The 19,132-nt window shown below is 43.6% G+C and overlaps 1 protein-coding gene across 3 annotated transcripts in view; it reads left to right on the top strand.

Moving 5' to 3' along the window:
* LOC119649385 (bestrophin-2) overlaps positions 1 to 15,004 on the top strand; it is a 121,887-nt gene extending 106,883 nt beyond the window's left edge. For 2 of the 3 annotated variants that reach the window (XM_038051503.1, XM_038051504.1), the window contains exons 8-11: positions 6,032 to 6,265; positions 6,334 to 6,592; positions 13,068 to 13,469; positions 13,523 to 15,004. In XM_038051503.1, coding sequence (XP_037907431.1) covers positions 6,032 to 6,265; positions 6,334 to 6,592; positions 13,068 to 13,469; positions 13,523 to 14,007 — 1,380 coding nt within the window. In that variant the 3' untranslated portion in view covers positions 14,008 to 15,004. The remainder of the gene's footprint in view (positions 1 to 6,031; positions 6,266 to 6,333; positions 6,593 to 13,067; positions 13,470 to 13,522) is intronic. The other variant, XM_038051505.1, reaches the window with a different exon arrangement.
* The last annotated feature ends 4,128 nt before the right edge of the window (positions 15,005 to 19,132 follow it).

Consider the following 19,132-nt stretch of genomic DNA (forward strand, 5'->3'; position numbering starts at 1 on the left):
TTTGCGTCACTTCTGCTCGCAGATAAAAATGGTACAAAAAGATTGAAATTGGAGAGAATGGAACGGGTTTGGGACTTCCAGTATTGACTAACACCTTCAGCACTTTGCCTGGAGTTCATTTAATTGGTGAATTCCCCAAAGATTGCTGATTCAATTATTATTTTAAAAAGGCAGCTACGTGCCTAATTTGAATGTGTTTTACCGCAAGTTCTAATAAAAAATTGAAACCCGCAAATCAGATTAAGATGCCAAGAAATCAGCACATTAGCAGTTACAAAAAGTTTTCCATTTTCAAGAAATGAATCAATTCTGACTTAATTGGGAGTGACGTCCTTATCGTTCGCCGACATTCAGGCTGCAAGTTAGTGAAATTATCGTGTTTTCTTATTTCTCATATCTAATAATGATACCCTTTCCAATCCAATCCAATCTTCCTTTTGGCCACAGGGTTCTTCGTCAAGCCTTATCAGAGGACGAAGCTTCGTAAAAATTTCAGGCCCGCCCGCTTGCCTCGCCGAACTTAAATGATTCCGACAACTATACACTCCTTTATCAAAATGTAAGAGGTCTAAGGACCAAGCTGTCGGATTTCAAACTGTCCCCCCTAGCATTCCAACATCATGTCATCTGGATTTCTGAAACCTGGCTGGATAACAGGATTTTAGATTTTGAGCCCCTCGAAGGTTACTTTACCTTTTGTTGTGACAAATATTGCGCTGCCCTTGGCAAGACAACTGGCGGAGGTGCCCTAATAGCTGTTAAGTTCGCTCTCCGTGCCGAAATCACCTTTTCCTTCTCCTTCTCCACCTACGATTGTGTCACCATACGGGTCATTCCGACAGACAGATTATCAGAGGTCCCAATCCTTTGGTTTCCCTCACTTCCTTTCATCCTCTCTACCTGCTTTAAATTTCTCATGCTTTCCTGGCCTTCCCTCCCTCACTAATAACTCCACCCACCCTTCCCTTCCTCTATTCACTTTCATGTACACCTGTGCCGCCGTCCAGTTTAACCTTTCTAGAAACCACTCTTCACCTAGTCCTCTCTAACCTTCCTGTGCGTTGCCTTTCCCTATCCCTTCATGCCTCGTCTTACATTGCCCCTGACACTCATCATCCTGCTCTCGAGTTCGATGCTCAGATATTCAGCCTCCACTCTCCTGTCGCTCGCAGGCCTACCAAGTTCAACTTTCGTAAGGCGAACTTGGAAGGTGTAATGAACTTAGAGGAAATAGGAGGATCAGACGATCATCCTAAGTGGCCGAAAACGACCTAGAGAGAAGAGCTACCCCAGAAACCTAAAAAGTTGGCGATATTGACCGTGAAGGTCCGCCCGCAAAGATTGAAGCTCCATCAAAGTGCTCGGTCGACACGTCCTTCCACGCCTCTGTGCTAGCCATGCTTGGGAATATAGGGGGGGGGGGGGGTCCTTGGAGCGCTTTAATCCCTTACGTGTCATTAATACAAAATCAACGTACCTATAACGATGCGTGGGTCCACACCGGGTTTCAAAATAAACAATTAACGAAGGAATTCGCTACGGCCTAACGGATAAAAGCCACAACGCGAGCTGAAACTGAAAAATAAAAAAAAAACGGCTCAACCGCGCGCGTGGAGCCGTAAGTTTCCGAACCAGAGTGCCGTGTTCTAGAAGAAGAATCCACGACAGATCGCAATCCCGATCATGGTTTCTTCTGCCTCAGATCGTGATTGAGGCGGCCCTGAAGTTCGCTCCCTTCTTTGACATCCTCAGGCCAGTATTTCGGAGGATGTCCCTATAAAGGTTTTGCGGCATCAAGGAGGAAGAGAGAGGGAAAAAGTCCTCAAATCAATCAAAATTATTCAAAATCCATTATATATTGCTGGGTCCCTCCTCTCTCCATTTACGTGTGACCAAGCACTCAACACCTTTTATGCCATTTTATCCGATCTTCTTCCTTGTTACATTCCCAACTCTCTTAAGTGCTCACGCTCTTACCCCCGTCTGGTTCTCCAATGAAGTTCACAAAAAATTAATTCAAAAACAGACTGCGAGAAAGAAGTTCATGTCTTCTAGAAACTATGTTGACTTAATTTTTTTTCAAATCTCAACGTTCCTCGGTCAAATCATTAATACGTAAGTCCAGAAACGAATATTCAACCAGTGTGGAAGACTTACTAAAGCGCGGAAACCTGAAACCTTTCTGGTCTCTTATTCACAACTCCCGCTGTCCTGCGCAGTTATCCTCTCCGTCCATTAAATTCTCTGGCTGCTCAGCTAACTCCTCCCAGCTATCTTGTGGTTTGCTCTGCCTCTACTTTTTCTCAGTCCATGTTCTCCTACTTACACCTCCTCCGAATGGATGTAGCCTGCCACGCATCGCCTACCATTCCCCTTCTTACCCCTATCCTTGTCGAGTTCCTCGTTGGCAAACTTGATGCCAATGTTGGAACTGGCTACGATGGTCTTCCAAACCTTTTTTGCTCAAAACTCGTAAGTCCATCTCTCTTCCCCTATCTCTTATTTTCAACAAAAGCTTCGAAGATAATCATTTTCCCGGCTTGCAGAAAGAGGCTCTCATGATCCACATACGCAAAAATGGCGATCGTACGATTGACGAGAATTACCGTTCTATTTCCCTTCTCTCCTGCTCTTCCAATATTCTGGAAAGATATTTCAACGACACTGTTGTCCGCCCACTTTGGCCAACACATAGTAAAAGAGCAACACGGCTTCGTTAAGCGTAGGTTCACTGCCTCCAACCTGCTTGACTTTACCAACTTATTCGCTAAATGTCTAAATTCCCGGCAAGAATTGCATACTATTTACACTGATTTCGCTAAAGCCTTAGACATTGTAAATCACAAGATAACTCTATCCAAACTCTCGTCTCTAAGCGTTGCCTACCTACCTTCCCAACCGATCCTGCCCCGTCTCTTTTAATAACCGCACATCTCGCTCATTCCCTTCCTCTTCTGGCATCTCACAGAGACCTCTTAATGAGGTATAGCGCATCAACTACGCCTACACGGTGTGGTTCACAGTTCGTTGACACGCGCTTAAACTTCAGGACTTCCCGAGAACCTTTCTACGACCTACTCATCAGCAATCTTGAAAGAACGGGTTCCACTGCATCGTATAGCCAGCAATAGAGTCATCGACTCTCCCTAAGTGTGGCCTATCCATTGCCACTTCCTACCATTTACCCCGACCAATTTTCTTATTCGAAATAGTATCAAGCCAGCGTACTCCGAAAATATGTACCAAAAAAATTTTGAGGAAGACTTGGAGCTTCTGAATAACAATGGTCGTCACTCTCCATAAGCTGCGCCCATAAAGTAACACGGAAGAGCAATGGCACAAAACAGTCTCAACTTGATCTTATATTCCCAGATGAAGATAAGGCGGCGAAGACGAAACTTCCGCTGTTAATACGTCAGACTGATGGGTCGCATGTTATCACTGAGGACATCAGAATTTAATCATCACCAATAACGCAACAACTGGTATCCGGTCGAGGCCTGCCCTAATACGCAACTCCAGACACCCTGGCTTTACGCAGCTGTCTGGCGTCCCGTCCTACGCCATTATTCTTTCCCAGACAGGGTATGACTCGCCTTTTTTTCTACCATAGATATTGCCCTTATAGACTTTCCGGGCTGGACCATCCTCATCCATACGGATTAGGCAATCCACCCACGGCAACCTGTTGATCCGGATTTTATCCACAACCAGACGACGGCCATGGTATCGCTCATAGATTTCGTCGTTATGTAGACTACGGAATCGTGCATCCTCATGTAGGGGGCCAAAGATTCTTCGGAGGATTCTTCTTTCGAACGCGGCTAAGAGTTCGCAATTTTTCTTGTTAAGAACCCAAGCCTCCGACGAATACATGAGGACTGGCAAAATTATTGTCTTGTACAGTAAGAGCTGCCTGCAACCTGCTTGACTTTACTTTGACCCTATGCTGAGACGTTTCGAGCGAAACAGTTTCTGTAAACTGAAATAGGCTCTGTTGGCTGGCAACCACCGCGCGCGGATTTCATCATCGTAGCTGTTATCGATGGTTATTTTCGACCCTAGATAGGAGAAATTATCAACGGTCTCAAAGTTGTAGTCTCCTATCTTTATTCTTCCCGTTTGACCAGTGCGGTTTGATGTTGTTGGTTGGTTGGTTTTTGGTGCTGACGTTGCCACCATATACTTTGTCTTGCCTTCATTGATGTGCAGCCCAAGATCTCGCGCTTATCGCCACCTGCTCGATCTGGATGAAGCAGTTTGTACGTCTCAGGTCGTTCTTCCCATGATGACGATATCGTCAGCATAAACCAGTAGTTGGGTGGACTTAAAGAGGATCGTACCTCTTGCATTTACCTCAGCATCACGGATTACTTTCTCGCGGACCACATTAAAGAGGACGCATGATAGAGCATCCCCTTGTCGTAGAACGTTGTTGATGTCAAATGGTCACTACGAGATCCCTTAGTTCTTGCGTCGGTGGAGGACACAAAGGATCATAGGGTAAGTACGCAGAAGCAACTATGAAGTTTCTCCTCTTACCATTAACCTGGTATTGTACGTTGACCGGAACAAGGTCCTGGGAACAGGGTTGCCTCTAACAATTTTGTTATCAAAATGCAGGCCCTCAGTCTCGAAGATCTTTCATCAACTGATTCAATACCACAGATTCTGTTAAAACGAACCCATGGCTCTTGAACCAGAAATATACAATGACAGTCCTGCAACTTTGCCAGCTTTGCCGCCAGTAGATAGGACGAAGCTTTGGCATGCTGCAGGTTGATTTGACTAACTCTTATGCTTGTAGCCATAAATGCAGTCTAATATAAAACCCGACTCTAACTGAAAAGTCTGCTGCATTCAGTGTGAATCTCACCGGGGTTATCAGCTTGTTCTCACCTTGCGCCGAAAGTTCCACTTTCTTGCATCTGATTTCTCTGGATATCGCCAAACTGGGTGGTGTAGCAACGTCCACGTACTCATTCCCAAAAAACTTAACCTTCTATTGCAATGCCTTCCATTGTCGTCGAGTAGGAGCCCACCCAGGTTCACGGTGTCCGGGTTGCTTGGATCAGTTTCCACATACCGGCGTTAGACCAGTTGCATCCACATCACCAGCTTGCCGTTCCTCCATTTTCCCTGGTACAGGCGGATGAGAAGATTCTGACAGGCAAGCCTGTAGTCCTTTCTCGTTTCCGGCTAAAGTTTCCTTCTGCCAAGCCTTCTTCTCCCGTATTTTAGAAGAGTTAGGCGACAGTGTCACCGACAGGGATTTTTTTCTTTCTGGTTAACCGAAACTATCGGAGGCCCCTCACCACGACAAGGGGGTATCCGAAGGGGAGATGGAAAGACATGCTTTCAGATTGCTTTTGCCTGGATTTGAGTAAGTCATTTGTGATGCTGATGAATATCCAACCATCCTTTGCCGCTCATGCTACAATATATTTCCTTTTGCTTCCGAGGAAACACTATTTTATCTTAGTTTTAATATGACCTGTATCGGTAGAGTTTTCACTTCAGATGAAAATCTTGAAAATTTTGACAATCGGCATTATTATTATTGAAGAGCGGATTTACATTTTTAAAACTATGAGTCTCCAATTATTGCAACTAAAACTGCATCCTTGAGGACTTTTCATATTAGAGGGGTGGTTGCTTCTCCTATAGTCAGAAAATTTATTTGCTGCTTGGCTACAAATGTTTGTTGCTTTTAGTTGTACTTTATGAGAAACTGAGGAAGGCTGCCAATTTTTGGCTCTTCGGGTTCGGAGATGGATGGCTGTTATTCGATATATTGGATGCGCCATTACATTAGTTAACTTTTGGGTTACATCAATGCTACCCCCTCTTATTGGCTAAAATTTGAAGATATTTTTTCGCAGTTCAGATGAAAGCCCTTATTCCAAAAGGAAGCATGAAACCTACAGGAGGTCACCCCTCAGTAGCGTTAAATAGAAAGTGAAAGTGATAGACACCTACCTGATATCTTTGCTGACATTAATGATAACTGAGTTCCAAACTGTCATTACAGGCCGCATACATGATTGTTGATGAAATGCATGAAGAGCATCCAGAGCTGCTAAAAGATCAGTACTGGGAGGAAGTGGTGCCGAAAGATCTGCCATACACGGTAGCCTCAGAGCACTATAGACGTACAGAACCAAAAGGATCAGCTGAAAATTACAAAATCAAAAAGGAGGATGCGATGTACGCAAACATAACACCAAGCAAGCGTAACATGTCCGAAGATGTCTATGCCGATTACGTAAGTTTCCCAAAAACCTCACAGATCTCATAATTAGGAATGATTCACATCGAAAATTTGCATTTCAGGAAAGTGTTGACACCCCAATGGTCGAACGTCGGAAGAACTGGTTCAGTCGCCAGATAACACGGATGGGTTCAGTACGAAGCTCTTCAACAGCTTATTCATCGGGCGGCGCAGGCCTTTTCAATCGAAACCGTGTTAATTCTGTGTACTCAAGTCCGGAAGCTGGGCTTCCCCTGAACCAAAACCACCAACCTCATAAAATGAGTCTCTATGACAAATTTGTAGGTCGAAGATCAACACGGAGACAGTTTATGAAGCAAAGTAAGTGATCAATTTCTTAGTAAATTTCGTGTGCATATTTAAGATAGAAACTTGAATTTGGATAGCGTCCCGTAATAATGAGAAAAGTAAACAATATCTACTTGGATGTGAAATCCGAGGTGAGGACAGCTTAGTTTTATCTTGCAATTCATGTCCGGCGATTGGAATTTTCTCTGAAATTGGCTGATAATATATTTGGAATGCGGGAGTGTTTATTAACGCGCTAAAATGCGCTTGGATCACACATTTCTGTGAAAAAGTTTATATCTTGTTCTCCTGATTAATATTAGCTCAACATTTGGAAACACAGCTTTTAAGAAAATTTATTAATATGCTTAGAAAGACCCCACTATAATTTGTCAGGTACTATTAGCAGTATTTCTGCAAATAAGGGTCATTATCACCATCCAATAAGGATACCTTACAATTACTATATGAAGGTTATTAAAACCCCAATTACCCTATTTTCGTCCTTGAATTGAATGGAAACCTTAAAACTCGAAATATTCACCATGACGGTCGCGCGCAATGTAGTATTATAGAAATTCCCCAAAGTTCCCTATCGGCTGACTTAGGGGGTGCTAATAGCCAACAAAATGACCTAAATTCAGCTCTGTCGAAATTACGTCCTGGTGGGTTTAACTGTCCGCCGCTCATTTAGACCTGACCCCACGATCTTCTCTAGACACGGATCCATTTTGTGACCACAATCGGGGTCCCGTTGTGACAAGGACAACAGTATCAGTCCATCACTCCGTTTTGAGTCACCTGACAGGGTTGCTGCGCGCCCTCCTCCCCGCCACCTCAGAATATCAGCTCTGTTGAAGTCTCCAGTCGACACCTGCTTGGACGCCTCCGTGCAAACCAGTCTTGGGAATGCGAGAAGTGGTCCTTTTTGGATACTTTAGTCTTTGCCATGGTATTTCAAAATTTGACTTATGCTTTTCTAATTATCGCGCGAATTTATTCATGCGAGAGATACTAAATCTAAAAATAAAAAATTAAATCGTCCAAAGATTCGCTCTCCCTCTTTCTCTTGTATTCGACTGCGGATCCGCTTTCAGAGTTCCACAGACTCGGTCAACTATGATAACTTCTGCATTGGACCGTAGGCACTTCCAGTACCAGTCAGCAGGGCTCCAATGGAGAGCATGTATGCATGTGTGCCACCGGCTGGAGGTGTTAATCAAGGCAACGTTGACGGCAATGAAACAACGGTCAATGGCCGGTCTTCAGAGCGTACAAATATTGTTCTTAAATATGAGACCAAAGACAACCCAGGCGCCACGTGATAAGGTTCGCTCTTGAGAGAGTGGGTTATAGAGATCTCATAATATATGCCTTCAGTTTACAGATACGTGGAATTACCCAAAATCTCCATGGACCAAAACTATTTCAGAGGCACCCCCTTTTGATGACCTGTTTCCCAGTCCGTCATACCACTAAAATATTCTTTCACCTCTTATCCAAAATTCTTCAATCATTTGAACAAACAAATCGTCACTTAACGCACAGGTAAGGGGGGACACTTTCATAAACTCGGGCGGAAAACTATATAGGCGTAAACGCACTTAAAAGCAGAAATTTCTGGAAAACAGTCACCTACAGGATGAAGATTTAAAGACGAACACAAAGATCATGAGCTCTTGAAGTATGTTAACGAAAGTTCAAGAAGGAAAATTCTACTTCAGAAGGGGGATAGGAATCAGGCTTAGGAACACTTGCACAAGGAAAAATGCGTGTAACCCAAAGGCACAAAAAATTAGTTAAGCCTAACCGGCTCAAAGTTGCGGCAATTATGTATCTCTATCCGGCACGAGAAAATGAAGTTAGCAGCCGGAAAAAGCTCAAAAGGTTCAATTAGTTGGTAGCTAATAGACACAGGTCTCATGTCGAGTCCCACTTGACTTGTTGAGCTTTCCAGAAAAAACAGAAGACTATACATTTCCAGGTGCATCCACTTGTAGCTCTACTGAAGTATCCCGTCAACACGTACCGGTTTAATGACACATGGAAATTTTGATAACGATGTGAGAGGAACTGAAATATTCGACAGGGACTCCCCTAAATTCCCAAGCCTTCTGTTCTGTCAACATTTCTGTGCTAGTGTGTGTTGACGGAACACTTCAGCAGAGCTAAACTCACTCCACTAATCTTTCCGTCCATTATCCTAAGATTTTAGTCAACTCGGATGATCACTTGGGTACCTCGCAATTCCAGCTTTGCACAAGTCGCGAACATTTTCTCAGAATATGTATGGATGATCCACTGCCCTTTCTATGGAATCTACAGACAATGTCCCCAGATATCCTTAGCTTTTCCAGCTAGCAGTTTAGCCAATATGATCCTATCTTGCTAAGGTTCAAACAATCCTGTGAACACTTCTTTTCATATGCCCATAAATGTACCCTGCACTATTCCATTCATGGAAAGTTCCCTAAACATTCTTGTTCTTTTCTGAGTACCACGGTAATGAACTCCATCCTGATTGAAGAAAAGACCGTCCAGAGACTGGAAAAGTTGTGGCGGATAGACCGATTTTTCTGCCCTTTTCCTAACTAGTTCATCTGCTCCTTCATTGCTTCTGCTCTGGAATCCAAAATATCCAGACAATGGTGTGCCAGTGTATCCAATTTATCAAAGCGCTCCCAGCTAGTTTAGAGTTCACCTGATTTGAGTACCTTAGTATCTATCAGTCAGGATCGCACCATTCTGTCTCCTATAATTCCTTTAGAGGTCAAAATAAGCGCCCCGGTCTGCCTGTCTGGAAAGTATCATACTTATATGCTTATCCATTGGTTGGAATGATCACAACCATGGTTACTATTATTTTGAAATTACCATTTCCAGTGTTGATGGGGAGAACCACACAGTTATTACTTCGTGTCGTAGGCTTGCCTTTCGTGTTTTCGGTCTTTTCAGCTTTCCTTCAGCAGCTTGTTCTGTATATTTCCAATTGTACACAAAATCATAAACCAACTCTCTTTTTATCTCACAACCAACTATACTCTCCGGACTGGCGCCCCTTCCCAAAGCTTGGCTCGGGTGCATCCTCTCCATTGCAAACCTTGGAAACTTGGGAAACTGTTACGTTATACATCCTATGGTATGCCTCTGCACACAGGATCGCCTTCGAATCATCCGGCCCAAAGCGGTACAGATGCTGCCTATAGTAACCACCGTAACCCACAAGGAACTAGGTAATGTGGTAGCTGGTCTCTTTGTCTTTCCGTGGGAGTAAGTTGCTCTCCGTTTGGTCTGGTCCGGCATCATGTGGATACTTAGGATTCTCCATATCCTAAACAATGCGGGTTTGGTTTTCACTACCAGTTTCAAAGTTCTGTTAGAGATACCTTCCAAACCTGGTCATTATTTTCACCCATCCTGTCACATATTTCCTGTAGCTCTTCTGCGGTAACTGAAGGTACTATGCACTCATTGAGCTATGACGCATTTTGGCTTCCAATGCCATCGTGGCCAGAGTGGCAGCGATTTCTTTCAAAAACTTGGGCCCCTGGACAGATTTTTTCAGCCCTTTTATTACCACCCTATAAGCATCATTCCAAGGTCCAACAGCACTTTTATTGATATTTCAAATGGCCTTTCTAGGCGGCCCCGCAGTTATTTGAATTCTTCTATCTGCTATCTCTAACCTTTTGGTTAAACCTCCTTGCGGGGAAACGTGCAGCTCGCAAACTTGCCATTTCATTGTTGCTCCAGCAGTTGGGTTGCCTACTGGGAGCAGTCGCCTTTTGGGCATTGTAGAATCGCATACTTTCGTCAGCCATCTGGTGATTTGGGTAGCTTTTTCTATCACTATATCTTTCAAGGATATGTCGGTATCGAGTGCCGCGGTAAATGTCCCCTCTTCAAAAAGCTTTCACCGTTCACCCGGGCAAACCACTCGACATTCTACTAAAGCCGTTTTTCAGGCATGATCCGCCCTTAATTTCCATGCAGATTGCCTCGTGGTCACTGCAAGCATACTCCTCATTAACTTGCCAAAATCTCTTCTGGCTGCTGCCCACGCATTTGAAGCCCGTTATAGACCTCTGGAACCTTTCTCTAAAAGCGTATGAGATCTCCCAAATTGAGTAGAACGCTTATTTTAGTATCGATTTTCCGGCTTACTGAATACATTACTATAATCTTACGCCCACGTCATCACGCGTCCAGAACCAGAGCACACCAAATTTGCTCATATTCGGCAAGTATAGCACTGGGTGGAATATAGCAGTTGAATATGTATACTCCTTTCACTTTCGCTCTGATGGGTCCCTGCTCCGAGTGCTTCATTATTTCCTGGAAGTCTAGTTCTACGCAATCTCATGACGCTACTTGATTCGTCCCACATCTGATCCACATGCCACCACTATGATTTCAATATGGTTCGCTCATTATAGCTTGCTTAATATCTTTCTCACAGATAATTTGCGAGAGTAGACCCCGCAGCCCCTAGCATTGACTGAAGTTGATTGGCATCAACCCCATCAGATATGTGCTTTGAGGGTTTTCCTGTACACCGGGCGTCTGCTATTTTCTGCAATGTGTTTACACCGTCCTTCTCTTAGCACAGGGTGCAATTTCGGATAGCGCCACAGTCCTTGCTGATATGGCTCTCTTGTTCGCATCTCCTGCATTACTTCAACCTGACATCTGTACTGGTACATACCTTCGCGCTGTGGCCGAAGCCAAGACATCAAAAGCACTGTTTTAGTACCACCTGCTCCCTAAGAAGTCACATAACCCAGCATACTCTCACTTTCCCTCCTGGCAACAGTTGGAGCCCGCCTCTATTGGTAGGCTGATGGCAGCAGTTTTGGTCTCACAGTAGACTTTTCTTAGCATTTTTGCCTCTGCCTCTTGGAGTCCAATAAGATTTAGAAGGTTTCGCAAATCTCCCACGACTATACAAACCTCGAGCTTGCTAGCACCTATGTCCGTTTCCTATCCTTAGGATTTTCCAATTTGGCTAAAGAGTTTGCCTGCGACTACATCCTTGGTTTTCTTGTGCTGTAAGGTCTCCTTTCTAATACGGCTAACATTATCTCCTATATTGATGAATTCTTCGAGCGCAATGATGACCACATTGCCTCCTAGTGTACCGTCACGGTCTTGAATGAAGTGCTCTAACACACTTCAAGGCTCTGATCCAACATGGATTGTTGCGCCAACGATTATTATTATTATTGATGAATTCTTGATCTGCCTTCTCTCTCCTCAGAATGTCAGCGCATGACTCTTCCCCTCATTTGAAAATGGTGATATCCTTCGGTTGTATTTAACTTCGATCTCTTCTTTTCTGAAGTGCCGCCATTCTCCAGACTTCGACTTATTCCTCTTGGGCTCCAGTTACGTGTGCTTCGTCGAGTTTACTGCTCTCTTGGTTCGTTCAACCGCCCAATCATCCTTTTCTCCGGGTCCTCCCCTCTCGTGTGGGGCATCACTGGGCTTTCACCCTGAGCCATACATCAACCTGATAATGGCCCTTATATTCCAATTCATCAGTGCATTTTACGTCACTTAGGGGGTTAGGCGTAGGGTTCCGTATCCCACCCCCTCCTCTCAGAAATTCTCCCCACTGGGAAGAACAATTTCAATCATGGGGGCCGGCTGAATCTTGAAGAATTGAACTTCTTTTAAACGGCTCTGCCAATAAAACCAGTTCTACTCCCCCCGGTCGTCTACAACATTTGATGCCACTGCAGCCAAGGATCCCACTATTGAGTCATTGCCGTCAATAGATATCGACGACCAGGAGCCCCCTTGCCCACTTCCGTAACTTATCTTTCCCCACAAACCAAATTTTATCCACAGATGGGCAACTAAGATTTTCATCTTAATGTGGAAGGACACTGATGAATGAGAATGTTAGTTACATAGATTGCGGACGTATTCACCAAAAATCTCGTCTCCGCCTCTGTAGAACCTAACATCATCTTTAGATTTAGGTCATTGACACTCCAGGATTCTTCCTAATATCTCGTCAAAGCTGTTGGGGATAAGAATTCTGCACTCAGAGCCGGATTGCCAAAAACCTTTGTGGGTGCCGAGAACGACCTTTCAATAAAGTACGAGTAATCTTTTAAGATCTCAGATGGTTTTATCTGACTCATACAGTACAGACATGAAACATCTACGCAAAAAGACAAACAAAAATCTCTGAAAATTGGAAAGCCTGCATAGTTGTCAATTGAATCATAAACAATTCAAATATAAAGAAGTTCACCAGGAAAAATATCAAAGTTTCAGCAAATTTGTCAATATTTTTTCGCCTCACCTCGTATCACATTAACTGGGTGCTATCGCGCTAATTTATTTTGACCGAAACCTACTTTCGTGCAATGATTCGCAATTTTCACACTAACAGAATTGCTTACTTCATCAATTAGCATCCATAAAAGTATCTCGATGAATCGAATTTCACGATCAATTTATTTTCATGAATAACCGAGCTATTTCCTTGTCCAAACAGATTCGAAATTGAACTTGAATGGAAACATGATGCAAGCGCCATTGAAAAATCGTCCAAGAATTCCAACACCAGATGTGACAAAAGAAGGTATAGAGAAAGAGCGATTCAACATAACTACACTGGGATCGATGGCTCCTGTGACAACAGGGACTGGAGGATCTGGAACAACAGTTGCATCTGGAGTTGCTTTGATGGCTCAACAACTTGCTACCACTCCAGCAATGTATCCCTCGTCGAATGAGAATGTTCCAGTTCTGGGAACACTTCTTCTGTCACCAATCAAAGAAATGGACAGTAATTCAGCACATAATACCTTACAAGCTGGTCATCCAACGACTGCAGCTCTGGCACAAGCTGTCCTACCGAAAACTGGATTTGGCTCAGTCGGAATCACGACAACAAGTAAATTATTTTCTTACAATACCAAGGAATTAAGCCATTTCATAATATGACAGCTCTTTCAGGTGCACCAACAATTTCAACCCTATCGTTTCCATTCGCTGTAACAACGACGTCTGACACAGTCCCGGCTTTGTCAATAGTATCTGTTGTACCAACAACTTCTGCGTCTCCAATCATTACTTCGAATAGTGACAACTTATCCTTGTCACCAATTCCATTATCCTTGGCTATTGCGAAGACCAACTCTACAGCCTCTATTACGGAGATCGTTGATGATCCAAAGGAGAACCTACTGACAGCTGACAGTGATGGCTCTGAGAAGAAAATATCCTTATCAAGGAAGAGTAGTCTAAATATACCATCATCCCAGGATTCATACATCCTTGAACGCAAGTATTCAGACCGTTCAAAATCACACGACACCCCGGACTCAGCTGGTAGCTTGAAGTTGCAACCTTCGTTGGACAATTCAACATCCGCACCGTCAACGTTGACGAAGCGCAAACCGGAACCGAAAACTGGTGAAGTTTATGTGTAAATTGGTGAATTTTACTTTTAGATATTTTTAGGGTTTTGTGTAAAGCAAAACGTCAGTTAGGATTTTTTTGAGAGTGCTTGAAACGGAAGTGTTGTGAACTTACTTCACCGAGTAGTTGGTTCAGCTTACAAGGAATATTGGTTGTATATATGATATTTATAACACGTGCTACAAACTATCACTAAAGCGATACATGAATACTATTTTCTCAATCAAGAATCACCGGAATTAGTCTTGTAAGATACTCCGCCTCGAAGGGTCGGAAAAAGGAATCTGGTTTATATACCAAAACTAAACCTAAGCTGGAGCATATCCTAGTTCTACCATTGTATGAAGGACACTTGACTTAGCATTGACCTTCCATGTTTCCAATTAAGCATAATAAATCGGGTTTATGCGATTTTTTAGATCATAAATATCTTCCAGATTCGCAGTTATGCTAATGAACTTGACCACAGTAACTATAATCAGATAAGACAACGATTTATCCGCACAAAACCGCACAATATCCATAGAATAATAAAAGGTAACATACGTAGGTTGTACATAAGAATGTATACAAAGGTGTACATACAACTTTTAGGAAACTATAATTTGTGATATTTTTAATTTAGAAACTATTTTTCTCGAATATTCTAATTTTATTGTGTTTATCATAATTTTATTTGTGAAGATTGTTATATTTTTATAGATTGGTAAAAAGCTAAAATTGTGTAGATAATTCCTAGAAATAAATAATTGATATTGTCAGCAAAAAAAAGTCAGACCACAGACCAGGATGTACAATGAGAGTATCTGAGGGAGAACTTTGCGTTTTTATACAATTGAAATTCGGCCATAAATTAGTTTTTTTGAATAAATATTTCGAAAGATACTTCTGAAATTATAATAATTTATTATGCGTAAGTTGTAAATTTAAAATTATGAACCTACGGTTGGAAAGTTTGTAAAAATTATTTGATTTATGTTTTGTGAAATAAATATTATTACTTTATTTTAAAAAGGTAGTTTTTCTAGAGACAACCTTAGCCTCTCCATTATAGGCACCGTGTCCATAGCCAAGGGTCGACCATCAAATGGTCGAAGTGTTGTCACCGAACGAATGAAGTAAAGGCAAAGCAATGTCAAGAACGAAACGGCGAGAATGAGCTTCGGGAAAATTCAATTAATTGTTCCTTCAGCAGCTTTCTTAGCAAACTACAGCAGGCTCTTGGCAAGAACTAGTCCCTGGAAGACAGGTCTCAAGGAGCCTCACCATTCTGGACCAAGAACTCAGTCCAACCCAACAAAATCCGTTTGGTCTCAACATTTTCCTTCACTTGGCCATCCATATCCTACGAGAAGTGGCCGACACAACACGCAAGTGAAAGTAAGCGACGCTCAGATGATGGCCGCTTTCGAGGCCGATGTCAGCGCCTCTCTTGTTACGGGCATCCCGGAGACAACCCCTAAATCTTCTGCTAATCACAAAGTGGGCAATCTGATTGTTCGTATAGTGTCGGTCGGGGGAAAATAAACTTTCAGCACTCAGGCCTTTAGTAAGCACATTGTACTAACCCCTTTTAAAAAATTTCAAAAATCCATGACAATAGCTAAGATTGGATCCCAGAACACGACTTCGAGATCGTGAAATTGACGTCCCAACCATCTCTACAATTGCACCGTCGCGGTGTCGGTCAATTAAGACCCAACTAGCCTTTTACCAAGCTCTGCGCTTGAACAATGTCCCACCAATGACGAGACGATGGCAGTAGCAAAAATAGACTACCCTCCCAACATTATCGTTACGGTCACCAAAATCGTGTTTCCCCATATCATGTCCGAACAAGGTATTGTCTGAGCCGACCTTGGCATTCAAATCAGCCATCACGATCAAAATGTCACCTTTAGGAAGCCTCTCCCTAACAGTGTGTAATTGCTCATATAAAGCGTCCTTCTCCACTATATCAGAAGTCTCCAGGGTTACATCATGCCCAGAATGCCCTGCGTATTTTCGCTCGGATTGGTGCAAACTGGCATGTGGGGACGACAAGCAGGGAAGACTGAATATATTTTTAACGCTCAATTTACAGGGTTTATAACAGCATTTTTAATTTTTTGACCAAACAGCAGAGGTGGACTTTTCGCTGTTAATGCTTCGAGCGGTATCTAGTTGGTTTCTGGTATCAATCCGAACCTCTCTACCAAAATATGTAAATGATCAGCACAATCCATACTCGGACCATTAGCGTGGATAGGAATGGAGCGATTGCCGATCTTCAGTACGTCATCAAACATTCGAGGTGTTCTTTGATACTTTCCAGGGTTATTTGAAACATTATTTTTGCAATGGGAGGCAGCAAGCAAATATCTCTCTAAATTTCGCAATCAATACTCCCCTTCTTGGAGACCTAATCGACCATCCTGTTTTTCCACTCATATAGAAACATCTTCTATTCCCAGAATTTCTGGGTAAATGGAATCAACTGATCGGCAGCTTGGGTTGGCTGCAGGTAACATCACACATACTTTCTAAGAAAATTCCCGGAGTGAATGGTACTTCACAATGCTAAATCCTACCTGGTCTCTCCTGGTGACAGGCCTCGCATCAAACCAACCAAGAAAACGCATTGTAGGCAACACCTCGGAAAAATTCTAAAACGTCCACCCAGACCCTTCACCGCCGACCAATCAAAACATCCCGTACTTCGGAGAGTTCACCAAGCAGTCTTCAAAATTTATTATGATGTTTAATACGATGATCAACCCATTGGCCAATCATTGGTTGAAACGCAACACCGTCTCCGTTGCTAATAGAACACTAGAAATACCCCGAAGACACATCGACTGCAATCATGGATGTTAGGATCACTGAATTAAACATCAACTTTTTTTCTTGGAGTAGGGTAGAGGACTGCGTTTACGCGCAGAGTGTTGTACTCCCGCAAAGTTACGCCGTCAGACTACCAACTAAACACTCCCTGTCAACAGAAAACTAGCCTGAAACCGTTTGACATATTACTTCGGGCAAGCCCTCCCGCTCTCCCGGCTTACCGGGCTTTCAAGTCAGGAGATTCCTTTTGCCAACGGGAGAGAAAAGGGAAAAAAGTTAGTTCATGAAACCCCAATTCATCACAACAAGAAGAACCCGAACATAATGCACAACGTGATTCCATCTGTCAGCGCTCCTTAGCATGTCTCTGACAACTTTGTCTCACGGACGGATCAGCGCTCGCTTGGGCAACGCGATATACTAATGTTCAATGTGCACTACCCCCGGAGTCCTGAAAAGGATGGCCTCCGATACACGCCACAACTACCACCATGGCAGATTTAGGCTCACATCACAGCTGTCGACGGCTCTGAGGGCTCCCAGTGTGTCCCAACGTGTACCTGTCGTTTGCTGTTCCCTTTTTACCGAGGGGTTTTCTCAATTCTGTTACCTAGGTCATAGGTATACTGCCAGCTGGGGGGTCACAACTACTTACTCACTCAACTCGGGGACGTCACTTTCTGTATTGTGAGTGACCCATTAAAGATCGCAGTCACCTTCTTAGTGAGTTGGGTTCCTAGACAAAAGTTTGGGCCGTTCCTCGATGACCACAACCTGCAACCTGAAACTAGGCTCCTCTACCGCTATGGGTCCTCATTTCCTAACTTTCCGAACAGGCAGACACTATCTAAGCACAAATTAATCAACCTATCCCACCTGACAAGTCGAGGTTCAAAATTTATGGGGCAGCTTAAATGCCAGAAACACCTCCGAGTCTAACTCCTATATTAGTATTAATGGTAGCCAGCCACACCGCTGGCTTACAACAAGTTCCGTCAGACGAAACATTTCCCATATCAACCAGGCACTCCATGCATTCAATGTAAGAAATTGCCAATCCTACCTTGACAACATCTGATTAGTAGCAACATCACCATAAATTCAAACCTAAATAGGTTTGCATTCCTAGAAACAGTCCCTAGCATCAGTGACCACGATGCCATCATCTTGGACGCACAACTTCCAGATCGAGTCATCCGCCCACCTACTAGCTTCACGAATTCAATGTGGCGTCTAACTCACCAAATCCAGCTTCCTCAAATCTGCTATGACGGTAGTGTGATGTAATTGCCTAGAAGATTGTTCCTCAAAGAAAACTCACGAAGAGAATGCACCTGCATATATAGTATATATGACGCAATAGGGTATGACGGGTTAACCACACTTACGTCCCATCCCCTGTGGCTAATTGAAATACGCTTCAGATCCCCCCACGATTTCCTGAGATATCTGTACTAATTCTCAACAGTTCTGCACCAAGTGCCTTTGGACAACCCATCCGTCAGCCATCTTGGGAAAGTGGATCCCACTGCATAGCATAGCCCTCAATGCAATTGTTGCCCACCTTAATGTGTGACCTATTCACTGTCAGTTTCGCCTTCCCATCACAGTGTGTATGGGTGTAGGCCCGTGCAAGTTCCTCGTTCAAGATAGCATCAGGCTAGCGTACTCCGATGATACGACGCAAACAGATGTTCGCAAAGGCTTGGAGCTTTGGGGGGGTTCATTTCCCATGTGCTACTCCCATATAACAACACAGAAAGCAAATTAGCACAGAACAGTCTCAACTTGATCTTATTGTTGAGATAACCCCATTCGCAAGTTTTAGACAGGGCAGCGAAAGCGGGTCTAGTGCCCTTAGTGCCTCGGGCAACCACCAGTTTGGTACTACCGTCCGCAGAAAAGGCTCTCTATATAAATTGATCAACGCCTTTGTGCTCTGCCCATTAATGTAGTGAGGGAGAGGGCGATAACTCGTCTGACTGAGAACCTTGGTTTTATTGGTGTTTATTTTCAGCCCAACTCTACCCGCCCCTCTTTCCAAATCCAGAGCCATTTGGCCAAGGTCAATGAGCCGGTGAAAGAGTGAACAGATATCATCAATATAGTCGAGGTGCTTGGGGAAAGATATCATAGTACCCTGGACGTTAAGGAACGTCCTCCGGACGGGAACATACCGAAATTCGAGGGTGTCACACCCACCTTCGCTCGCAGCGGTTAATACAGCTTTCAACCCCTTCCGTTCATCGATCCGCTTCCACGGTTTCGCAGTCAGCCAAGTCCTTTTGGGGACGTGGCCGATGATCTGAGCAT

The sequence above is a fragment of the Hermetia illucens genome, chromosome 2, assembly GCF_905115235.1.
Source record: "Hermetia illucens chromosome 2, iHerIll2.2.curated.20191125, whole genome shotgun sequence".
NCBI lineage: Eukaryota > Metazoa > Arthropoda > Insecta > Diptera > Stratiomyidae > Hermetia > Hermetia illucens.